At 39.8% G+C, this 26824-nt stretch overlaps 1 protein-coding gene across 15 annotated transcripts in view; it reads right to left on the reverse strand.

Moving 5' to 3' along the window:
• Positions 1–26824, reverse strand: part of TNS3 (tensin 3) — a 243433-nt gene that overhangs the window by 28042 nt on the left and 188567 nt on the right. For all 15 annotated transcript variants that reach the window (XM_075493671.1, XM_075493666.1, XM_075493665.1 and 12 more), the window contains 3 exons: positions 24936–25114; positions 24465–24582; positions 24282–24365 (listed from right to left, as the gene is read on the reverse strand). In XM_075493671.1, the coding sequence (XP_075349786.1) occupies positions 24282–24365; positions 24465–24582; positions 24936–25114 (381 nt within the window). The remainder of the gene's footprint in view (positions 1–24281; positions 24366–24464; positions 24583–24935; positions 25115–26824) is intronic.

The following is a 26824-nucleotide window of genomic DNA, read 5'->3' on the forward strand; positions in this document are numbered from 1 at the left end:
CTCTAAAGTAAGCCAAACTAACTGAGACACAGCCAACCCTAAAGAGCAGCAGAAGGATAAGAAGCTTTGTGCAATACTTTTAAATTTCACAGTCTATTTCTTGATCCATCTTTTGACGGCCTCAGCAATGATGAAAAAATCCAGCCTAACGAAAGACTTGCAAGAAGCCACATCAGATGTGGCTGTGAAACATGCCTCGTATCAACACTCTCATTCAGAGGTCCCTCTGCTTCCACCCCTCACTGTTCACACGAACAGCTGATGAGCCCATTCCTTTAGACAGATTTCCTGACAAACTCATCTACAAAGAGAGAACTGAAGGCATCTAGGAATGTAATGGAAGAGTGTTTGGTATCCTCTCTACACAGTAGAAGTAGTTTTTTGGTTTTGGATGTTTGTATTCCACTAAGGACTTGATATTTCTCATTCTCCCAGGGCTCACCTTGGACTTGTCCTACCAGACAAGCATTCTCAAACGTCTCTGAAAAAAAGCACACAGTACTCCCCAGCATTCACCAAAAACCCCATGACACTTTGCAGCTCGGCATCCAGCTGGCTCCAAATACCATATGGAGTTTACATTACTGCCAGTGTAAACTCCACCACAGTGCTGAGCTGTTCATCTCTCCTTCCCACATGTAGGGAACTGTAAGAGTTTCTATGACAACAGTCTCTGCCGATACAACTTTATTTTATCCAGGAGACCAAGGGTCAAAAGATGGCCACTTCCCTTTTCCAATATTAAATTTTATTACTCGTTAAGCAAGTTACTCCACCATTCACCTGAATGTCTTGCAGAAGATTTAGGCTCAACTCAGAGCTGAGACACATACAAGGAAAGGTAGAGCAAGGATCGAAGAAAACCCTAGCCTTTAGCATTAAGCATCAGAACAACCTATCTAGAGACACAGTGTATGGCTCCATGGCTTGAAGTATATCAGTAAGTCAAAAAGTACTGGATGAAGATCTTAAGCACATTTTATGAAAAATGTTTGTTTAGATAGATTTCTTTCCAAACCTTAAAATCTCCAAAAGGAAAAAAGTGGAGAAAGCTTCATCAGGGAAACAATCAATGAAAGCAAAGTACAGAGCTAATGATACTGAGTAGGCACAATTTTAGTTCTTCTAAGACATTTTGCCAATATTTCAGCAAGGGAAATGTTTATGCAAAGATTAGTTGGAAAATCACAGTTTTGAAGAAAAAATTGGAGCAAGGAAGAATGCTTCAGTGGAAGAGAGCTACTGACATGCAACGTCCAGTGACAGCTTAATTGGACTGGATGAAGTGAAAAGGAGCACACAATTCCAGCTGCACAGTGTGAGTATGGAGTGGCAGGGGCTTATGCTACTATGTAAAGCCAGAAACCCTGGAAACAGTGAATTCATCACAAAAGGCTTTGGCTCCCTGGGAAAAGAGTCCCTCCAGCAGCTGACAGAGTGCTAACAACAGAACTGGCACTGGTGAAGCTAAGGAGCTCCTCAGCAACCTCTACAGAGGTCACGGGGAAGGCCAGAACTAAAAACCATGCATATGGAGAAAGGAGACAGCAAGATGGCCCACTTGAACCAGTTCACAAACTAACACCTTTCCAAGGCCATTAGTATTGTAAGGTTCTTATGGTGTAGCCATCTTCCCCTTCACTCTCTCTCCTGCTTTTCCAAATGCTAAGGTGCCAAAATTAGTAAGAGAGACTGAGGTAACGCTGAAACTCTCTCTTGCTTTCAGTCTGCAAACTACTGACTTTACTGAAACTTTGACGTTTTGTACTTGCTATATTCTGCTTTCAATTTCACAAAAATACAGTGAACCAAATTATTCCCTTCCATGAAACCCATCAACTTTGGTCCCACTGTTCCTTCCTTTCCATAGAATATGTGGAAATCAATGAAAGATGCTTAAGATCTTGTCTTTTATAATTTCAGCTGCCAGGGAAGGGAATAACTGTATTACCTCTTTTGCATATGCTATCCTTTCCAACACAAGTTGTTCCACCTCTCATTCAGGGCTAAATTCCCCCAAGCTGTTGCTGCTGGCCAGCTTCCACCATTATTTCTTAAGTGTTTCAAACAAAGAGCTCTGAGAACAACAGCTAATTTACTGTATTGCTGTTCATTTTGAGTTAAAACATAGGTAAGCTGACCCAAGCCATACACACTGAAAGCAAAACCCCTAACAAACCCAGGCAGCAACAGACCACCTTCCTGTTCATTGTCCTCAAAAAAGAAGTCAATTGCTTTATGCTCTTCACATTTCTGATAGGATAGATTTGGAGGGTTATATTTAGAAAACAGGTATCTGTTAAGAAACTTTCGAAATAACAACTTGTAGACGGAGATAATGACTGTCATTGTTACCTTACTTTTCGTTCCGGCAATCTTCCCCCGAAATCTGCAGCAACCAAATGCTGAATCAGCACCTTGTCATTTGGCCCACCACAGTCACCAAGCTATATAATAAAGTCTCCACTGCCATGGAGCTCTGAGGAAGCATGAAAAATCGGTAACATTTTCTACAAGTATATTTCATAAATAAACTGGATTTTATACTACTAGTCAACTATTTTACTGACTTTGACTGTAGCAACAGAACCTCTGCTTTCCCCAGTATTTCTTTAAAACCCTAATTTATTTAGGGAAAAAAAAATCCTAAAATACTAACAGTTTTTATCTTTTCATGTTTTTTGCTTTTTACTTCACCTTAGACAGCAAAAATAAAGGCATACCAACTAGAATATAAAGACCCTGTTTTGCTCAGATTAACTACCCCTCCCACAACTGAGTATTATCAATTCACAAGAAATCTGGAAATCCATCTTTTTACTTTTCTTAAGAAAATCTGAGAACTTAAAATAAGGGTTAATGTCCATAACAATGATTCTGCTTCATTGAACCACACTGATAACTAGAAAAGGGATAATATTAAGCTCATCTTTAAGAATGGCAGTAAGTATTGGGACCTCGGTGAACTTGAGGAGTAGACCAACAGAATTCCTATTTAAGATCAATATGAAATAAAAAAAATCGGTACCTGGGGCAGAGAAAGACCTTGCAACAATACAGGCTGGGATCCAACTGGTAATTAGCAGCCTTGCTGAAAAGCATCAGGAGTTGCAGTGGCTATCAGGCTGGAAGAGAGTCTTCACTTTGCTCTCATCCTAAATAAGGCATACTGAGCTACAGCAGGAGGAACATGGCCAGTAGATCAAAGGAACCCCTTATTACCCCTCTGAATTTGATGTTGGGAATCCTTCACCTGGAATACTAAACTCAGTTTTAGGCCACCAGTTCAGGAACATGAGAAACTGGAAGGGACCGAGTGGAAGGCTACCAAGATGACCAGGGGCCTTGCTCACACAACCCATGATGACAGGATGATGGAGATGGGATTGTTTAGTCTGGAGAAGAAAAGCAACTAGGTGGGGAATCTAAAAGCAGCCTAGAACTACTAGAAGAGGGTCTCTTCTCTACCAGAAGAGACAACAGAGCCAAATTCTTCTCAGTAGTGACAGACAAAAAGGTCTTGGGAAATTCTCACTAGAAATCAAAAAGAGCTTTGTCCCTGTGGGCAGTGCAACACTGGAAGAGATTAACCAGGGTTGTGGTAGAACCTCCATCAGGAGGGGTTTTCCTAACTCAGACAAAGCACCATCCAGCACTTGTGACAGTCCTGTTCCAAGTCACAGGTTGGACTACACACTCCCAGAGGTGCTTCCCAAACGTCATTTCTATCATTCTGTGGTAACACTAATTTCCTCATGCAGAAGAGTCTAACACAGTCATTTCCAAACTTTTTTAGTTGCATACCCCATCAATAAGAAATTTTTGAACATGCAACCCCGATATATGCATATTTATTTAATTATGAATTGTATACATGTACTACTGAAGTTCTAGTATTTTCTTCCCACACCCCAATGGATTGTCCTATGCATCACCTGGGGTGCACACACCCTACTTTGGAGACCACTGATCTAACACACTGACAGAAAAAAAGGGCATGCAGTTAAGGGATAAAAAGAGGGTTTTTTAGTTTTTGGTGGTTAGGGTTTTTTGGTTTTTTTTGTTTGGGTTTGGGTTTTTTTTGTTTTTGTTTTTTTTTTTTAATGGATGAACAGGGGTAGTTTCTCTGTTGGCCTAGAATCTGCTGGGTTTTATGCACATCCATAAACTCTTCTTCACAATTTCCTATGTTCTTTCAGAAGAAGAACATGTCGTGAGCCAAAATCATGTACCATCACGGAGGCACCTGCAGTTCCCCCACTTTTCAAAAACCCACCAATAGCAAACAGATATAATATAACAGGGTTTTTTCATGCTTGTGAAGGAATAGACAAAGTTACTATTGCTTGGAGATTCTGCTAATGCCTGTTTGAGTCGATCAACTCTCTTTGCAAGTAACCAAATCAGTCGGGCTGAACCTGGAGAAGCTATGAAGATGGTGGCTCTAGCATCCACATACTAACCTCTCTGCACTAGAAAGGTCAGCTTCAGTTGCTTCATTAAACAGTACTGAGAAGGATCTCAGTGGAATATGTATTACGTGCTTGGCTCCTACAGAAAACACAACAATGTGGTGGCTGACAACCTGGGAAATAAAACACCAAATCTGGAGAGGCCGTAAAGTATTTCTCAGAGACATTTATTTGGTGGAAGAAATAACACATTCAACAGCTAGAACCCAAACCGCTAGTAATAAAAGGTAAGCTACGCTGCAGTACCGAAGGCTTCTAACTTCAAGCGATTATTTATTGTGTGCATTTAGAAAGTGTTCACTGTGTTTTGGGAACCTTTCAAATGTATTTAGAAATAAAAAAATCCATTCTTGTCTTATGCCTAAAGAGGACTGTAAATCATCCATGTTGCCCCTTGAGGAAATATTCTTGGCACAGCAGCCCTTCCCCGCAAGCACTGGGTGAGCAAGGCTGGCGCTTTGCCACCTCCACGGGAAATTCTGGCCTGCTGGCAAGATGCATGACAGGATTGGGTGCACACTGGGACATTCCTGCGTTCTGGCAACTTCTAGCTCCCTAACGGCCCACAGAGGCTCCTGCCAGTAACAAACAAATGCAGCCTCTGAAGCTGTGCCAGGGGTCAGCTTATCTCCAGGCAACCCTAGGATGAGGGAATTAATTGCACTTACCCTCTGCCCCTGCCTGCACAGGGATAAGTATCAAAAGGATGATTTATCAGACCCCACTTTCCCCCACTCACAGTCCCTGCCCTGAAGATCTTACCATCTTGCTTCCTTTCTACTGAGGAAATCGCCATTCCATTGACAGACCCTTACACTGTCTAACAGACACTTGGTATCATATATTCATTCAAAAATACCAAAATACAAGTAACTCATATTTGCTGAACAGAAGTTGCAATACAGCATCTTCAAAGCAGTAAATTTTTTATCACGCCTTTCTGAAGGACTTTCTTATACTAATTTGTTTTATTTTCCCAAATAGTACCAGAAAAAAAAAGAAACTTCCCCAGAGACTAAAGCAATCAGTTGCATATGTCTTCTCATGTATTTTAAAAGATCTTGCAGATGCTCTGCTATTGACTTTAAGCATAGCTTTGCTGTCTTAGGAATGCAAATCAGCTGCAGAGGCATCTCCTCAAGCCATCCGGGTCACATGCAAACATAAAATGTGACATTTATTAAAACACTCCTTAGCAGAAAGCCACTGTCAGTCCATAATGTATAAACAAGAGCACTACTATTCTGCCTTTAAGTACAGCAGATCATTCAATGATGAACAAAAACAAATCCAACAAAACAATTAGAATATAATTATTAACATGCCCACATTAAGTTTTCACAGCAAATTAGCTAAGTGGCTTCAGAAACAGTCAATTCCATTCTTATCGTGGTTTATCTCATAATGGAATTTCAGATATTCACATAGCTGAATACGACAATTTCCACCAAATTGTAAAACTAAATTGCAATAGTTTTAGAGGAGAAAAAAAACCACTAGGAATCAGAAGTGTACAAACTGGTACCTTCAAAATGGATAGTAATATTTTTTCAGGCAGAACGCCCTGAAAGACCAAGCACCTTTCAAGAAAAGAGAGAGTAAAATGTCTGCCCTGTGCTCCAAAGTTCATTAGCTATTAAAATTGCTTGAGATGTGGGAGATGCAGGTCTGGGTTATCTGTGCTGAACTGAAAAATGCAACTCATGTCTACTGACAGATCCACTGCAAAGACAAGGCAAAGGGGGCAAGGGTGGGGGTAGGGGGTGCAAACTGGAGCAAATACTGAGTGAACAAAGACTGGACTGAGCTTGGGGCTGACTTTCTGGCATTCCTGGAAAGCAAGCACCAGGACTCATCAGTGAAACTTTCAATTTTGTGGTATGGTGTTATCTACTCTTCCTAAGGCAAAAAAGAGGGAAGGAGGGAGTTTGAACTTCCCTTTTCCTGTCTCAGTCCAGTTCCCTGGTGCCAGCAGGCACCAGAGAGGTCTGGGTATGCAACTTTTGATGTCTGAAGAGCACTTACCTAGCAGGAGGAACGGAAGCAATCAAACTGATGTTGGGACCTTCTACCAAAAGTCTCACTTTGGTCCTGCTCTTCTACTGTCAGAAAAATTCTGCCTAAATGTGACCCTCTTCAACCTGTTCACTTTTCTGGAGTCACTTGCCTGTAACAAATGGCTGAACCCAGCTCACTGCAGCCTGAATACCAAAAGTGAGGGCTGCTTTTTAGTTTTAAAGTAGTATACCTAAATCATTTTCATTTTAGAACCAGAAGAGGAACTGATTTTTCAGAAGCTGTTTTTAATCTGGAATTGAAACAAGTAAACACAAACTCAGTTCACTTTATTTTCAGTGTTGTTCAGTATCATGTAACAGGACTGAGAAATGAAGCTATTAGGTGTTTTCTTGGCCTCTCTCTTAAGACTTGTGATTCAGTAACTCTCCTTTTAGGGTTGCAGTCCTTACACAAGCATCTGCTGCTACTGACTGAACAGAAAAATTGTTTGCATTAAGGCCGTAAGAATCAGGCTCTTTAAAGTACTCTGGTGCATCCTGCACATCATACCATGCAATAGCTGGCTGCTCTAAGACTGTATTATTTTTTGATGGAAAATTCAGATCTGAAGTAAGAAAGCAAGAATATTTTACATGTACTGCCTGAATTAGAAGAATTACTCTGCCAGTGCTAGTGGCACAATACACTGTTTTTCTCATTAAGCAAGAAAGCAGGAAAACTATGTGATATTCCTCGTTCAGGAAAGACTTATGTTTACAAAGTCAGTTCATTTTTCGTGCTTTTGAAAGGAAATTTAATGCTGTTAGAACATTACTATGAACTCCTCAGGGGAGGAAAAAGAATCAGCCTGGACAAAGTTTTTGTACGTAGTCAGCAATTATACATGTTCCAGGCAGTCCCCACTTCTTCTACTTAGAAAAAAAAACCATCACCACACACAAAAAATTAGAGTCTTCCTCAGCAGAAAAATAACCTCACAAAGCTCATGAACCCTGCCTCACGCCCTCTGTCACTCCGCTAACGATCACAGGAAAAAAGCTCATACTGACAAAACTCCTTGTCTGCAAAGCTTTCCAATTTCTCTGTGGACTCCAAATGTTGCTACATAACCACACAAGGCATAATTCTTCCCCCTACTTCTTTCCATCAGAGCTTGCAACCAACACAGCAGCACACCGCATGCTCTGTGCGCCCCCCCGCCCCCGACCTGCACGCCCGACCCCGGCGCGCTCCAGCGGGGCACTGCCGGAGCGCCCTGTGTTCGCTGTATTTAACCCCTGCCTTCCCCCACGTCTCGCAGCCCAGTCGAACGTACACGCAGGCACACACAGAACGCAGATCACATTTCACTGCCGCGGCGCGGTGCTAGGAACGCGGCCAGTGAAACACAAGCCCCACAAAACGAGTTTTCAGACGGAGGAAAACGCACAAAAAAGAGAGCAAGCAGGAAACCAAGAACCTACCTATGGAAGCCATCATGACAGAAGCTCTCTCGTGGAGCACGGGCTGCGCGAAATCTTTGTTCTCTCCTGCGGAGCCGGCTCAGAGGAGCACAGCAGCCAGGCGAGCCGCTCCGCCACGCAGAGGCTTGGAAAAAGCCATTTCCCACAGTTGCCAGCTGTAATACCATCTGCTTTCCCCCGCGCGTTAAAGCTTCACAGCAAAGAGGATTCCAGTGTCTGCAGCGAAAGAAAACCAGGCTCCCGCTCTCAATGCAGCCACTCAGCTGAAGACAGCCAGAGTTCACGCCATCCAGGCGGAAAATAACTCCCCGATTGTTGTTGGGCTAGCTCGCTCTCCAGCCAGACTGAGACTGCCCATGCAGGGCATCCCCGCTCTGCTGACTCCACCTCACTTGAATGTGACCCCCCCCGCCCGGCTCTCGCGGCGGCTGACGCCGCCTCTCGCACGCGCAGCGGCGCTCCCAGCGCATCCTCCACTCCAGGCAGCGCAGCGCCTCGGGGGCCGTGGGGGCACCTCGGGGGCCGGAAGCTCGCTGCCCTCCTCTGCCTCCCAGCACACGAGCCGTAGCGTTATCTGTTTGTTTGTTTGTTTCAAGCAGATGCCTAGTTCCCCCACCCCTTCATTGGACCTCAGAGGTTTGCTTCTTTCAGAGAGATGTAGGACACGAAACTGAGAACCGACAGATAAGCACCTTTTAATGTGGACCAAAGCCCAGCTGCTCTGCAGTGCCAAACTGGCTCAACACTCTCCGATAAATTTAGCATCCAGAGCTCTGAATAAAGTTTGACTCACTTCCCAAGATTTCTTTCACAAAACACCACGTGCAACCCTACTGTGCTGCATTCAGCATCGCCCTATCATTGTTCAGAGCAGGTTTTATTTACGGGTCAGGAAGATGAGTGGAAACACTGCAGCGCCGCAATGGGCAGCACATTTCCTCCTCAGATTGTTCTTCGGTGTCCCAGGGCACTGGATTTTCTGAAAAGATGACTATAGGAAATTACTTGATATGGACAGAAACAAGAATGACCATTTAAAGCTTTCCTGTAATGAATTACTCAATTGCTTTCAAATTTCTAACAACATGTTTTGAACATGTGTACTAAACCCTTTCATTAGCTTTAAAATATGCAAATTGGCTTGATTATAGAGATGAGTAAACTAATTAGAATTTTGCTTTCTTCCACAGACCAAAAGGTATACTAAATCAAACTATTCCTTTATAAGAATATTCACTCCTACCACTGATTTTCTTCATAGCAGCTGCTCCTATTAAACAATTTCGTAATCGTTGCACCCAGGAGACCCAAATAGCAAGGATTAGTTGTGATATACACCATCCTATCAGGTAAAAAATGAGGGACAATCCTTGCCACAGGGGCAGAACACGTTATTAACGCAGCACTCCAGAACTGCCATCAGTTACTTTGATTCATTTATTATACAACTACACTTTCTCTTTGTCTTGGATGCTTCCTGGCAGAGACAAACGCAGTCGAACACAGTCTTTAAACTCCTATAAACAATAATTATTAGAGAAAATTGCTCTCCATAGAAAGCATTCCTGGCTCTGCATAAAAAGCACTGTAATCACAGGAAACCTTTGGATGTCCCATTTCCTTCCTGATTTTCAAGTCTTGGAAGCTTTGCTTGTTCAGCTATTTACACTTGCTGAATTAGAAGAGAACAAGGATAGTAACATTTAACCAAGAAAATAACAGCGGTCTGAGATACCAAATGAAGGCTGGGTTAAGTGAGAAAGTGTTCATTTCCAAAGTAATGTATGAATGTAATGTAAGTAGAAACCAGGTAATTAAAATCATTAATATACTTGAGTTTTGTCAAGATTTTATCAAATTCACCCTTCGTTAAGGTATTTTTTTGCATGTAGCTTTCTAACAGAATCAAACTTGGTTATACTTAGGGGGCTGTTCTCCAACAAAACCTCTTTGACATAAACACTTCTAATGACAAACAAAAGGCACTTGAGACAAAAACTTGCCTTTTGTTTGTCCTTCTGTCATAAGTTCAAGGTTTCAACCAGCTGAGTTCCAGGGAAGGAAAAAAAAAAAAAAATTATCTGAAACTCTATAGCCAGGAGATATAAAGGGCCAGACTGAAATTTTATTGCATACAAAAGCATTTCTATGAGTTAGGAAGGAGAGGGCGGTGTTGGATGTCTCAGGTGAGGAACTGGTTGGGTTTAGGTGAGTGCAGTTTGTGATATAATACCATCCCAAAAGGAGAAGGTCTGTTATTTGGCAAGGAGAATTGGTTTCATGCCTGGGCCAGGCACAGCACAGAGACAAGGATCAAGTCCTCCATCCTCTGCCAGGTGGTGGTATTAACTCACATAGCAAGGCCTGTGTACAGTTCTCCTAGGTAAAGTGCGCAATATTCCCAGTTTCATCAGAACCATCACACTGTAAGATCTATACAAAGTTGCTTAAAATGCAGGGCTTGAATTGTAACATGCACCTTTCTCCAACAGGGAACCCTGCAGAAGGGTGGCTATGCCGTGGCACTTAGACGCAAATTCAGCAAACTCCACAGTACATTTCCCTGCTACTCCTATGATTGACAGAAATGTGGGAGTCAATGTCAAACAATAGTGCATTTCAGATTTTGTCTACTACATGTCTGAATATGAATGGCTTCATGAAGTAACATGCCTAACTCGGGCATAGAAGAACACAGACTAATTTAATTTTCTCCTCTTCTGCAAGAGGGAATAAACATGAAGAGAATTAATGCAGGGGAGAACAGCATCTTAAAAAACATAGAGCAATATGGCCTTTGGACTGTGAACACTTAAGTGGGACTGAATATATATTTTCTCTATGTCCTCACTCAACACTGGCAGGTCTGTAATTCTGAAATTACAGAACATCTTTGACTTGTGAATGCAGCAGCCCAGACCTTCCCAGGCACCCAAACACAGGATCATTTTAAGACTTTAATTATTTTGAAAAGGTGTGCTCAAAGCTGTACTTCAGTTCCTGGAGCTCTCTTCTCCTTCAGCCCTTCCCTCAAACTACATGGATTACTCTGGCACATCACAGTCATTGAGTGCCAGGTCATATAGTAGGAGGCCTCACCCTGGAAAACATGAAAAAGCTTGTTTCATGTAATCATAGCAAGGCAAGTAGTTGTTCCCATGGATTTTTGTTAATTTAAGCTTTTCCAGACAAGAGGACTACTAACATCTCAAAAATGCATGCTACCCATGTGCACTGCTAATTAGTGTCAGGAGGTACATGTAAAAACAATCCACACCTGCCAGACTGCTGGCTCATCCAATCCTGTATTTCTGTTAAACTGCTGATAACTTTCTGTCAATCTTCAGAACAAGCAAAAATTAGTGGTGGAATTCTCAGCTTCAGATTCTTCTCTTTTTTATATACGTGTAAGGATATATACTTATATATACTTGTATAATGTAAGTATATATGTACTTGTATATATAAGTATATAATGTAAGTATATATACTTGTAAGTATATATGTACTCATATATACTTCAATGAATACATGCATAGATAGTTAGTGGTCAAATGACAGATTTATATGGGGAAATGCATGACTTTTTCCCACTGAAAGGGAAATGTAGAAACCAAACTCTCTAAAACTTAGTGCTTCAGAAACCTCTCAATTAATCAATTTTTCACTGCTTCTTAGAGAGGAAAAACAAAAGTTAAAAAAAAAAAAACACCACACCACCACCACCACCCACCAGTGTATTATCAGGGTGTATTTCAAGTTTAACTGAAGAGGCACATCTGCTTTGAGACCATGATCAAAAGTTACAACACTGAAGGCTTGTATAAACACATTTTTTCCTGTGTAGTAATTTGATTATGTAAACAACATTTTTTTGGTCTTTACAACTTCGGAATTACACTGTTTATTTATCACCTGAATTTTAGAAATGATGAGCTCTCATAGATACCAGCGAAGATAACAAAAACCTGTGTTCAGCACCTTTGGAAATGCCATCATCTTTTCAGCTAATACATGTATATTCCAAGTATAGTTATCTTGGACAGCAAGTATAAAAAAATCCTTAAATAAATAAATAAATACCAGATAATGCTACTGCTTTTTCTCAAGAGAAAATGCCTTTGGACTAGAGCTACAGGAAGGATGTAAGCTGCACACTGTACAATTAAACTTTCAGATGTATCGCTGCTGAATGGAATTCAAAGCCCCAGGGCACAAGCCTGGATTTGCCATGTAATAGATGGGAAATGTGAGCTTTGGAAGAATCATGTCCATTTGGTCACCTAAGGCTAGGTAATAAACACTGCACAAGGGAAATGCTTGTGCTACTGTAGAAAGCTGATAATTCCAGACCAAATAAATATTTTTACATGAATTTCACACTTACAGACTTCAAGTAGTCTAATAGAATTAGCCCTTTATCCTCTATACTATTCAGAGGACCTCCTCTAAATCAGGCCACAGATTTGAATTCAAGTTTTCCTCCTGTGGGAAGCTTGCTCTGCCATTATTCTAACTTGTATTAAATAGTAATGTGTACGAACTAAGCCAGAAAAAGAAATTTGGATCAAAAGCATCATAGTTTTCAGACTTGCATAGGAAGGCGTGGTTCAAGTCCTGCAGAAGACGGAGACGACCTTGGACCTCTCCTGCGACATATGAATACTCTAATTGGCTGTTAGATTTGCACGGAAGAAAGCTGCTCCTCCTTCTGAATGTGATTTAGAAAATGTCTAAGATTTAGGTTCAGCTGGTGGAAAATGGAGAAGACAATCACACTTGTAAATGCCACTGGCTTTAACAGCACAACTGTTACAGATCTGTCAAGACCCGAGTGATCACACATAATGTCACTGCATTGAAGCCACAATATTTACTTTGCTGGTTGCAATGCTGAACTGAATGCCCACTGAACTCACAGCCCTCAGCACTGGGAGTAGGAGGAGGATTCCTCAGACTGTAAAGTGCCAGAGCTGCAACCATCAGTGCTAACACTCCCTTGCTTTGGTATTCTCTTCTGGCAACCCATGGGCATTTTCTGACCTGCTTTTCCTCTCAGTAACTAAACCTGAAATTTCCAAAATGCATCAATTTCCTGAATGATGTCTGAAAACAGTTATGTGACATGCAGGTATTTACGAGCTTCTTAGTACATCTGCTTGGTAAGCTGACTCTGGTGCTTAGCAATGATCCACACAGACTGGTTGTATATGATGCTCCCTGACAGAGCAAATATAAATAGGAATGAAATTTTTAGAACAAATATTGCACACAGAGGACATATTTTGAACATATTCAACATTCTCTATTTTGTTTTCTAATGTTTTCTTAAACTTTGACTTCTTTTTCAAACATACTTTATAATAAATTAATTGCCAAAATATTTGTGGCAATTGAACACAGGCAGGTAGTTTTCAAATTGCTAGGCTGCCACTCAGACATAGAAATAAATGGTAAGATAAAATAATAAAATGTAAGCACAGCAGAAACCTTTTCATTAACATTATACTTCACTGTTTCATATGGTGTTTGAGCTTGATCTTATAATTTCAAGGGATGTGAGCACAGTATGAGGTCCCTCTAATACAGATATACAGGTCTCAGCTTTCATTAAAATGCACAGTTTATGCATACCTCAGTACTAGGCAGTTTTATCAACTCTCTGAATGTGTCATCTCCCAACTGTGCATCAAATCAGTTTGCAGAGAATTACAACCAACAGCACCCTTAAAAGCACTGAATGAAAGGTGTTAATAACACCCTCTCTTTTGACCAGATATGAAAGCATCGAAATAACAACAATGAAAAAAGAAAGGCACAACCGATGTGTAATCTCAAGATATTTTTAAAATACTCCCACTGTTTTCCAGGACAAAAAATATTTTTCTAACCTTTGGATAACGTTTTGCGGTGACCAAGTGTAGAATGAATTTATAATCTAATGCATCCCCATCTTAGGAAACTAGGAGCTGCATCTATTCTCTACCCTCAATACAGAGGGGTTCTTGAGTGCTCAGGAAAAAAACCCTTTTCTTGACATAATTTATTCCAATTTTTCCATTAAACAGTTTTAGCAAAATAAACACTATATAAACTTTACTGTCATTTATATGATTCAACTTTCTGATATTGGTGGGTAAATGTATACAAATGAAAGCTCAGCTTAGCTGCAGTAATTAAACACATCAGAATGAATGTTCCCTTAACCTTCTTATACATTTCATTAACTTGTCCTCCATTAATCTTCAATGAAAAAAACAGTGTAAACAGCAATCTGAATATAATAAATTATAACAACAAGAAATCACAGAATTTTTCAGGCTTTTTGAAAGCAATAAAACTCACATGGTACAATTTCATCTTCTTATAAAGAAGTCTATGTAATCTTTCTATTATAATTTTGATCTCCTAGAGTTTATCTGGTACACAGATCAATTCAGTGATCCCAATGACTATCCCACAGATTCAGAACATCTCACCTGCAGCACTACATTATCTTCATAGCTGTTTTATAATCTCCCAGCAAATTAATTTTTATTTAATTTACTCTTGAAGCTTTCTGGACAAATTCTTAAAACATTGTGAGAGCACTGACACAAACTGAGAATATTCAGGAAGTCCAATTACAATAGCGGGCACGAACTAGCAGTGTGATTGAAATACTCAGATTGTTTTTCTTGAAATGCTACAGATGCAGTACTATTCAGACTTAATTTTATTTACACCACATTTAGAGTTTGTGCTTTTAACACAGTGTTTGATGAAGGACTGAAAAAAACCAAGAATCTATTCTGCTTTCTGTACTAGTTCTTCTTAATATACCTTCATTACATCCCTCAGCCCCTGCTATAGCGACTCTACTCCTCCTCAGCTTCCTTCCTGCTGTTTCTCCCCCAATACACGCACGTAATTTTTTCCTCTCCAGGAATTTTCTCCCACTTTTCCCATTCCAAGTTCTATGTTGGTGCCAAGCCTTCTGGGAATGGAGGGGAAAAAATTCAATGTACCTGTGGCCCCTCAGGGATCCTAAAGTCACTTGGGAAAAAAGTGTATAGATAGATATATATATATTAAAGAAATCTCATATATCAGGTTTTCAGAGCAGGGGGTGGTGGAAGAGGGCAGGAGGTGAAAATAAATGAAAGCAAACTGACAATTCCAAAGGCTATTAAAGGAATTGTGTGATTTTTCAAGACTTTTTGAAACTAAGTAAGCAATATGCAGACAATAAGGATTAACCTTAAATCCAGTACTTAAATCAGAAGTTTTAGTTATTTCTTGTAAATGTCTGTTTGTTGGATAAAATACCTGTATCGTTAAATAAATATAAGAAAATGAAGCACCACTTAATCTGTTTACAAAGAAAAATATCAATGAGCATCTTCCAGAACACACAACTGGTTTTGCAAAATGGTAAACAGAGACAAAGAGAAAGGGAGAGAGAACACAAGTCAGTGCTCACCATACAATCTCGGTGCAATTTACTAACCATGGTAGTAAGTATCTTATGCAAAACTTCATTTTTACAGAGAACAGGAATACACTAAAGGTGATACTCCAAAAGCTCAGTACCTATCACTTGATAAACATAACCACTTCTTAGAATGAATCAAGCGACTCTGAATTTCCTAGCATACTGGTTTTTATTTCCTTTCTGAAATATCAGAAAAATGGTGGGCCACTTATTTTTCCAAGTTGTTACTGTAATTCATAAGTATATTTAGTACATGTATTAGTAGCATATTTGTGTGCTTCAGTTGATAATGCTGATAGTGCACAATGAACAGAGATTAACATTAGCACAGCCTTTTATACAGGTCACGAGGTTTTTTGTGTGTCATTTTGAAATGGTGGTATGTCCTCAAATTGCCCACGTTTCTAACACCTAATTCAAATTATGAGGGTTCTTCAGTCTATCTCATGTTTATTTTGCAGTCACCAGTGAAGCATTTAATCATATAAATGCACTAGACAAAATGCACAAAGCTCAGGTCCCACCCCTGCAATTTCCCTTATATTCTTCGAATTTTCCCCCTCAAATATTTTGTTATGCAGGAAAATCATGCAGAAGAAGCATGCTTTATAATTTGTTGACAATACCAGAAGGTTCGTGGTCATTCTGTTATGCACTGTAAATTCTACACTTGTGGGCCATCTGTAGAAAAGCATCTGTCCTAAGTACTCACTAGTCTTACTTCGGCGGCAGGCGCTTCCATTGTTGCAGTACAGCGCAGCCATGCGGGGCACTCAAGGCCACTGATGGCCAGACAGTCTTGGGAGCATCTGCAATGCAGGCTTTGAAGACAGAATCAAAGCCTTAATGTTGTGTGGCTTTCAACTGCCAAGATATGCAGAGAAGAGAGTTTCTAGTGGACTGTATTGCCAAGCATGCAGGTGCTGTTTTCTGTGTTGCTGCTGGTTCCAGGTTTTTCTCAGTTAGTAACTCCTTTCGAAAAAAGGCAGTTGTTTCATTTTAAATTCACAGTGTTATAAAAAGTGAGTCAAGACCAAACAAATAGACAGACTGGATTAACGTGAGGTGCCCCAAATAAGGGATGAAGTCTACAGGGTGGGCCTTCTTGAAGGAGAATCTATCAGCAGTTATTCGCTTTAATGGTATTAGCGTAGGATTGAGGAGCAGTCAGACCTGTTGAGCTACCATTGATGGAAGACTTACAACGTGTAAGAGACTTTAAAGATGTCCCGAGCTAAATGAATTCCTGTAGGACAGCATTTTCATCACAAGATCTACCATTCCTTTAACATAGTTCAACATTTGACTAGAGAGAACAAAAGGAGTGGGTGAGAAAGTGGAGAGCTTGTTTCTATATTTAGGGTCCCTGCCACTTGGATACTCATTTCCCTGGGAGAAAAATTCATTCGCATTTGCTATTTTAGGCAGACGACTCCATGTAACTTTTCAGCAGTGTCTTGGTTCAAATGGATAATGCAGACAGTGCCAACTGGCCTCTGAGAGGGCTGTTAACTTTCCCTTTTTAGAGGGACAGTCTCGGTCTTGTATTTGCTTATCAATGAGCACTGTCCCCGCATGGAATGAAAAGTCATCCAGTAAAACCAAGAAAAAAGAGTAATGTGAATACTTTCACAGAAAGTGAAACACACAGTATAAACCAGTCTTTCCAAATCAGTATGTGATTCATTCTCCAGCGCAATTTTAACAGGACAGGATACGGCTTAAAGCTTGTTCTGATCTGCAATCACAGAGTTTCTGTCCAGATGGGAATCCTGCTACAAAAGTGAGGGTGGGAGGAACAGGAGACAGTGATTAGCTTCACTGATCATCTCTTCAATGTAATGGCTGAAGCACCCAACCTCTCTTTTTCTTTTTTTTTTATTCTGCAGGATTATAGAGCAGCTGCACACAGAATTACATACATGTGCACTAGATTATGCATTCTGCTAGCACTCAAAAGTCAATGTATTTTCCATGACCATCTGTAGCTCATGACTTTGTCTCCTGTTCAACATGATATTCAACCTGTAGGTCACACCAAACCCCATCCCTTGCAGAAGTTTAGCTCACAGGGCTGTAAGGACATCCTACCATGAAATATCTTTGTCTTGACATAAGCATCAGATTCAAAGAATTTTTGATTCTGTGATCAGATACAACATTGGCTACAAACCAAAATATATTCATGTTCCAGAATATTTTATCAAACTACAGTATCCAAAACCAATGCAAGACAGAGCAATGAGCTCTGTCTTTAGACAATGAGCTTTCTTATGAAAATTCAGTAACAAGAATGGCATCTTTTGTCAGCCCTAACATATCAGCCAAAGAAAAAAACATTTATATTGTCCCATTGCTTCTTCATCACATACTATCTTCCATGGACTTGGCACTCCCTAGCTTTTTATATTCAGGTATGTATATTTGTATTCCTTACTGCTCTGAATCAATGACATGTCAGAATTTTTAATGAGTGGCTAAAATATGTACAGATTTTGTAAAGTTTTATGTAGAGACACATAACATGGCTAAAAACAAAACCAGTCCATATTTAGCTAGCTGAATGGATTAATCTCTAAATCATTTCATTCTTATCTCTAAGCCAGAGAATAAAGCTTTGGTAAATTAATCAGTGTGCACTGGGAGAGTACCTCCCATGAAAATCTTAGCCAAACTGGGGCGGGGGGGGGGGGGGTCAATTAAACCTGATTACCAAACAGCTCAGTTGTAGACACTTAAACTATAAGTATTTTGGTTAATATTGCTCACTAAAAGCAGGCATAGACTGCAAGTATTTCAAGTTATTTTCAGTTTCAATTTGGTTCTTCTGTTACAACATATTTTCCACCATTCAGATTGACGCGAATTAAATGGAACCGTTAAATCCATTCAGCACGTGAGATGGAATGTTATTACCTTTGCTGTGAATTTGGATTATCAGACTGAAATCACTGATAATAAGCATTGCTTCTTTCTCTGCAGGCCAGACAAGAAACACAATTTCCATGTTTGTATTTGAAAGGTATGTTAAGGACTGTATTATAATCAGTGGCGCAAAGGGAAGGATGTCTGTGACAATAACAACTTGGAACTACATCATCTCCAAACTTCATGCAATAAAAAGTCTGTAAAAAGGTTAGTTTTACTGAGCTGAATGTGTCAATGACAGTAATTCAGGGAGGAAAAAGTGTGACACAGATCATAGCACATTATATTTACTTCAGTGTTTACAATGGCCAAGAAGTGGCCTCTGAACATTTATGACTATGCTTTACAGCATTTGCTCTTTCTAGAAGACCTGACTATGTTCATGTTGGTAGAATCCAAACAGGAGAACCGAGTCCTTTCCTACTTGCTCCTGAACGCTATGGAAGGTTCATATGCACTAGTGAATGATAAATTTTATCATAACTAAGAAACATTAGCATTATATAACATTAGCATTATATAACATTAGCATTATATAATTAGCATTATATAACATTAGCATTATATAACATTAGCATAAACATTTCATTATAAAAATATTGTGGAGATGAGCACTGTATTTAGCCACGAGATAAACATGTCAAGGTCAATTGCCAGACAATGAAAAACATAGCACAGACCTTGTCTACCTGCCTTGTAGTAAAAATCATAAATTTCTTGTCTCTACTTGTATTTTTTGTTGCTCATTAGTAGCCTCAATGTTTAAAACAAACAAACAAACACCCACCCCACCCACCCCCCCCCAAACTAACAAAAGAAAACAAACCAACCCAAACCCAAAATCACAACAAGAGCAAAAAACCAAAATGCACCTTTTTTTCCAGGAGAACAGAGCTTATGATAACCATCCACTAAAGTGGATGCACTGATGTTCTAAGCAAATAAAGCCACATGTCGGAAAACTTCCATACCTATCTCTTGCTTTGGACATGTATACCTTAAATAAACAGTTAAGGGGAGGAGAGGAAGGCAGGTATAAATAAATATTATATGAAACCTTTTCAGATTGTGGAGGAAGTTTTTGTACATCACAAACTGGGAATTTTTCCCTCTCACAAATTAGTCTCACTTTTATTCCCTATGCTATTAACCCTTCTGACACACAGAAAATGTTTTCAGTTCAGAACCGTGACTTTTTTTATCGAACAATTAAGCAATACATTTCATTTGCCTTGCAAGCCAGTGACTAGAAGAAATTACAATCCTGGAATAACAGTATGAAATTACAACAGTATAAAATTATAATCAGTAATAGAATTATGCAGTAATGAGGATATCTGTTAAGTTGTGGTTTTGCCTTCCGAGAGATTTATGAAACACTTATCACTCTACTGGGTGATGTAACAGAGTAAGCCTATGTTAGTCACTGGGGGGAATTTAGGATTACAATGTTTCTGTCAGATAAAAACAGAGTCTGTATGAGAAAAACCATGGAAATATGCCAGTGTCTGGTCTTGAAGAGTTCCATGACAGCATGAGAAGAAAAGATGACCTTTTGACAACTTTTAGAAAAGATGCAGCTCATATGCATAACACAAGCTTTGAGTACAGTACCTAGGCTAAGCTCCATGGTGGGTATGAAAAGGCAAGGCCTTACACTTGCTTGAAGGCTCTGAGATTCCTCATACCAGCAGCAGTGCTATCATTCCACCATATGTACTGCTTGAACTATGCAAGTTTACTTAGGCTGTTCAGAGAAGATGGAAAAACAGGACATTATGTCTTCCCTTTGTCAGTACACAGATAAAGGATTATAGACAATCGTCCCTTGTTCCACAGATCCTTGCCTTCTGCTGCAAGACAGTGCCTGCTTGTGAATGCAGATTTTCTGCAAAGCTCTGTCTATGCTTTGGCCAGGGCTGAAGAAGGGGCAGCTCCTCACATCCAGCCTGAGGAATGGAGTGGCAGGGGTGGTTAGCCAGAGTTCAGTCCTCTGGCAAAGAGCTTCTTATGGTTTTATTTGTTACTTTATATACAAAGGGACTTCAATTAGCCGTATGCTGTCTGAGACAAGAGAGCCTTTATAAGCTTCAAAATGGCCTACAAATAGTGCTTCTGTTCCTTCACTGATGTGTGGGACTCTCCCATGGGATATACAATGGCTATTGTGTTACTCAGAGAGCTGTATCTAGGTTCTATCTGGAGCCTGCTTTTTCATGGGGTATTTATAAAACTAGCCAATTTATAGACTGCTCAAGTTTGTCTTAAGAAACAAGGTGTCTATCAAAAGAGGACTCAAAATGAACTCCATGGGTGCTGTATTACTTGCAAGCTATGTAAAGTGAGGAAAAGGGCAATGAAACCATAGCAGCAAGTGATCACTGGAGCAGCAGTGCTGACATGAAAGGACTGCGTGCCTGAACACAGACTGAGGGAGGTTGTTCCCATCTGAGAAAGAACAAGGATCTGGAAAGGAATTCTGCTCTTTCTAGCTGGCGCAGGCAGGGCGTCTTAAAGAAATGTATGGGGAGAAAGAAGAGGTAGGGCATAGCTAATGAAAGGGAGACAGATACATAACACCACTGGACTGACTTTCCCTAAGAAAGTGGTTTCACCTGGAAAAAAAATTAAGATTTCTAGGGCTAACAGAGCACCATTTTATACAGGGTTTTGTCAGGCTTCAGTGAAGATAGTGCCCTTCACTTCAATAAATAGTTTAAGAATCAGAATTAGATGCATTCAAGATATGATACACAGTTTACGACAAGACTAACTTACAAAAGAACAGATAATTTTATCTTTTTGTATACATAAAGACTGGATGTCATTGTAATTCGTGAATATAAAATACACAAAACCATGTATTGCTCTTTTAAAATGTATGCTTTTACACTTTTCTAAAACCACAGTAGTTCTCCCTTGATATGGTAAGTGCTAACTACACTGAAAGCTATTCTCTACAAGGAAGTGGGGAGGAAGTAAGACTAATATATCTAGATAATTGGTTGCCAGATGTTACAGCATCCTCACTACTAACTTGGAATGCAGATAAGCAGCAAAGCTGAGATGCAGAACAAAACAATTTTGAATTCAAGGGTGATCTGAACTGAGACAAAAGGGGCAATATCTTAGTGGCAGAAATTAAGACTCCAGAGTCCATGACTGCAAAGGCCTCAATCTGTTGAAAACCTCTGGAGAAGTCAGTATGTTTCCCAACTTCTACCAAAATAAAAACCATGAAAGCATTTAAAAGAAGAGCAAGGCTGCAAAGGAAAGTACTAAAAATTTGGGCTGTAAGAATTCTTGCAAAGTGCATACTGTTAGAGTTACCTTTGTCACGTGCATTAGAGCAGTCTGAACCACAGGAACAGCTGCTTCTGTTCCCTTCAGATTCTTGGCCTCATTCAACACACAAAACACAACGCTCTTTCTCTGGCCATGAGTTAGGGATTGGTAGCAAAAGTAATGAGAAGACATCTCCTTCACTTCTTGCCAAAGTCAGAAGACACAGAAGCAAGTAAATAGATACTTACTGTAGATACAGGCAACAAATAGAATAGTGAAGGGAAAAGAGAGAAAAGAAAAAAAAATTTAAAGTAAGATTCTAATATTGCCCCTGGCAATAGAAGTTTCTGTGTTCTGGTGGGAAAGTCACCCAACTCACATTTCTTAGAGGTGCTTGCTAATGGTGTATTGCATGTTTTCTAGCTGACCCACCTCATACACCTTTAACCTTTATTGTCAAAGTACATTATGTTTGCAGCTAAAAGCAAAGCCATAGGGAGCTGAGCACTTAACCTGTAGCATTCAGTACACCTTGAGCATCATTTTTAAAGGGGCATTCAAAGGGAGAATTATCTGTTTTGGTCTAAGCTAGAGTAATTATTTTCAGTGTCCCATTAACTGAGTATCGAAACCCAGCATTTGAGAGATGACAGCATTTGGAATTAAGCAGGAGAATCACCAACACAATAGAGAAATACACTGAAAGCCACAAAATTTTCCAGGGCAAGTCCTAACTCTTAGCAACAGCGATGGAAACCATTTAACAACAAAGTGTTCAGCAGATTAACTCAACGTAAGCAACCTGTAATTGATTTGCTGAAGCTACGCTCCAGAGGATATCCACAACTAATTGTTTAAGAGTTGAGAGAGTAAAGGGCAAAGCCACAGCAACTGAACCATAAAGAGATGTCTTGAACTGGGTAGAAGACTGTTTTATTACTAAAGATAATTTTATTCTGTGTTGATGTTATTTGCTTTTGATAACTATTAAATGAGGCAAATGAAACAGCAAGGTTTTTTTCCCAAAGTTAAAAACACAAAACTAGCTATTATTGCTTCAAAATCCACTATCCCATTTATTGGAAATCCTATTATCAAGATCCTGCCTGAGAAGACAGTCATAGCCGAAGCAATAAAACCATATATACACATGAATTATCATCTGAACATCTTCTAATGCATACAATTTAAATGAATGTCTGTGATTTTTATTCAAGTTTTAAATAAATTATGTCAACTTCCTTCTATGTCCAGCACTTTCGGATGCAGTCATGTGAAATACTTTTTTTTAAACTTGTTGTTTTAAAATAATTTCACACAGAAAAGGTGACAGCTAACAATAGCTGTGCTAGTTTTGGCTGGGATAGAGTTAATTTTCTTTATAATAGCTAGTATGGGGCTATGTTTTGGATTTGTACTGAAAACAGTGTTGATAATGCAGAGATATTTTAGCTGTTGCTAAGTAGTGCTTATACTAAGTCAAGGACTTTTCAGCTTCCCATGCTCTGCCAGGTGCACAAGAAGCTGGGAGGGGACTCAGCTGGGACAGCTGACCCCAACTGACCAAAGGGATATTCCATACCATACGACATCATGCTCAGCATATAAAGCTGGGGGAAGAAGAAGGAAGCGGGGGACATTAGGAGTGATGGCATTTGTCTTCCCAAGTAACAATTACGCATGATGGAGCCCTGCTTTCCTGGAGATGGCTGAACACCTGCCTGCTGATGGCGAGTAGCAAATGCATTCCTTGCTTTGCTTTGGTTGCTTGCACAGCTTTTGCTTTACCTATTAAATTGTCTTTATCTCAACCCAGGAGTTTTCTCACTTTCACTCTTCTGATTCTCTCCCCCATCCCACTGGGGGGGAGTGAGCAAGCGGCTGTGTGGTGCTTAGTTGCCAACTGGGGTTAAACCATGACAGTATTTTTAGCAGCAAAGAGTTAAGGCCTCAAAGAAGAATCCTTTATTAATAAAATTCATAGCTATATCACATTAGATCTTTAACCATGTAATCATCTATTAACAACTACTTTTCCATGCTTGCGCATTTACAAACTGTATTGTGGCAAAAAAACCTCCAGAACATTCATTCCTTTGATTAAGGATCTCCTTGACTTAAGCATAGCTACTATTTGTCAAGCTCTATTGTCAGCTTCACCTGCCTGGCAAGATGGCAACATGGATATCACCCCTCTTTCCTCAGATGGAGACAAAACCTACTAAAAATCACAAGGAACTCAAGTCTCCTGACAGTACTATTTTAATATTATCAAATATCAGTAGAGAGATCATGGAACATTGAAACCACACAAACACATACAGAGAACAAGAGCAGGACAGCCTCAAACACTGAATTGCATTTCTGGTTATTGCCATGACGCAACTGCCTAATTGCTCCACACTGATTTTGGACACTGAACATGAACATGGGACTCCCTATTGGCAATTAACGGTATTAAATCTTTCTTGGATAATTCTTCATTGTTTACTTCTTTTTGATTTGATCAAAATAGTACTGCTAAATTCTATTTCTCCAAGTTTCACATGTCTATTCCTATTTATAAAGGAATAACCACCGTTGTGTTAGTTGCCTTCATACACAGTTCAGTTTCAAATTATTTAAATAGGGGTATCTTACCAGGACTGGTTCTGTACAGCTCAGATGGGCTGCTGACCTTTTGGCTGAAGGGAATCTGTTGATGGTATAGTGGAGGTGTTTTCGCTAGGAGAGAAGGGAAAGTACAATTCCTCTTGAGTAACAGCTAAAATGTTAATAGTGCTATTAAAATAAATAAATAAAAAGAGACAGACATTTCCTTACCATATGATGTCTCTGGTAACAGGGGAAAAGCTGGTGTGGATGGGACAACTTCATTTCCATTTTTTGTTGGGGAGAAGATTCCCCCGTCTATTTCGTCTTGGTAATGTGCAACAGCCATCTAGAAAGGGCACAAAAAAACAAAATTACAGTGTGAAAGTTCCCACTTAACCCTACAACACAGTGGGGCATTTTTCATCAGATTACAGAAGGCTCCATATAATCTGGTCCACTGTTCCAGCAGAGAGATCCTGGAACACTGAAAACATGCAAACACACAGAGAGGACAAGAGCAGGACATCCTTAAACACTGAATTGCATTTCTGAGATAACCACAGTAATTTGTTCTTCTTATTGCCACGATGCAACTGCCCAATTGCTTCACATTGATTCTGGACACTGAACATGAACATGGGACTCCCTATTGGCCATTCACTTCAATAAATATTTCTTGAAAAATTCTTCATTGTTTACCTCCTTGGTCTCCTCTACAGGAATCGGTGATCCTGGATTTACAGCCTGGTCAGTAGCAGGAGACTTCATCCATTCACCCCTATTATATGATGGCTGCCCAGGGACATCATTGTCATACTGCCCAACACTTAACTTTCTGATCCTTCCCCCTGTTGCATCATCATCTTGCATACCTGTTGCTGAAAACAAATAAGTAAACTGATTAATAAACTAATTTTTTTTTCAGTTAGAGCTGTTAAAACAAACTTCACTATTGTGCCTTCAGTGATTCTGTTCAAGAATGCTCATGAAATAACTGGTTTCATAACTGCTTTACAAAACCATGCAGGTGGGGGAATAAAAGTCAGTTGTAGTTAGCCTTGCTGACGCAAGCTGGAACACAGTTGCGGTACACCTGGTTCCAGAGGAGTGAGGCAGTGTATTTTTGGAAGAGGTTACCCCCGGTGCCTCCGGTAGAGCCTGCCAGCAGGGGCCGCTACCGGCAGCCAAATGGGAAACCTCTCTTTCCATCCCTAACGCACAGCAGCTCTCGGCAGCAAAACGATTGCTGCTTTCCAGGACTGCATTTTCCCCGAAAAAACAGCTTCTTTTTAGCTAACACAGACCCTGGCCCTTATAAACCCCAGCTCACTGTATACCTTTTGTGACACACATGGCAATCACACTTAATCACAAAAATTAGGTATTAGATACACACAGGAGCTGTAACCTTTGGGAGTCTGAGGAAAAGAGCACAAGAGTAAGCTGAGCCACCAGAACAATCCAGGATACTCAAGGGCATAAAGCAGTATTTGCTTCCAAAGTCACTATTAAGAGAGTGTAATTAGATACAGCTTTATGATTAGCAGGACTTTATACTTAGTCATCCACTCCCACCAACAGGCACTTTCAGAATATTCCTGCAGCAATTTCTTTTTCCACCCTTCTTGGTAAGAATAAGTCAACAATAAGGATCCCACAGTCCTTATTGTGTAGTCACAGGACAGTACAAAAATAACCATATGCGTAGCAACTTTTCAGGTACTCCTCTGAAAGTTTTTATTGTCTATATATGCAAAAAGATCTTTGAGAATTAGCTATTTCTCTTAAAAGAGCTGAGGATTTCTGAAAGAACTTATTTTCATTGCTTGGTGTCATTTAAAACTCTTACGATCATTTACAACTGTAAGTATGTGTTGATTAAGCACATCTCCTACACACCCTGATCATAGAGCCATAACAGTAGGAGTCCAATGCCCTTCATCTAAACCAGCAGGAGGGCTGAACCAGCCACTTCGGTAGAGAAAGACAATAGTGTACACTTTCCACACACGTCCATTTCCTAATCGGAAGTAGCTGACAGAAGCCAAGATGTAAAATCTGGTGTGCCTGTATTACAGACATTTCACCTTGATTATATAGCACAATTATAGAGCATCACGCACAAATAGGTTTCTGTATAGGAGAACAGTTTTTATTCAAGATTAAAATATAGACAGGGATTTCAGACTAAAATCCATGGTACTTAAGTGATTCTGCATTGACATACATATGTATCAACCCGAGTAACTTGCTGGCAAGTAGTGGCTTATCCTAAAAATATTAATAAATCTCTTTTAAAACTACAGAATTAGACACTTTCAAAAATCCAGCTCTGCTACCATCAAAGCCAGTGTGATAGTAACTACTACTAAAGCCAATAAATAAATAAAACCCTGCTAGTCACTTTTGAAAATTCCACCAATATGGTTAAATTTCAGGGTCCAAATTTAGCCAGTTATTTATTTTATTGAGTCAATATAAATATACCTAGCACATCTTGGAAAAGACACAGCTAAGATTCTGTTTTTATGGTACAATTTTGAAAACTAAAATACTTTTTAAGCACCTGTATTTTCAACAATTATTTA

Source organism: Mycteria americana, chromosome 2, assembly GCF_035582795.1.
Source record: "Mycteria americana isolate JAX WOST 10 ecotype Jacksonville Zoo and Gardens chromosome 2, USCA_MyAme_1.0, whole genome shotgun sequence".
Classification (NCBI taxonomy): Eukaryota; Metazoa; Chordata; class Aves; order Ciconiiformes; family Ciconiidae; genus Mycteria; species Mycteria americana.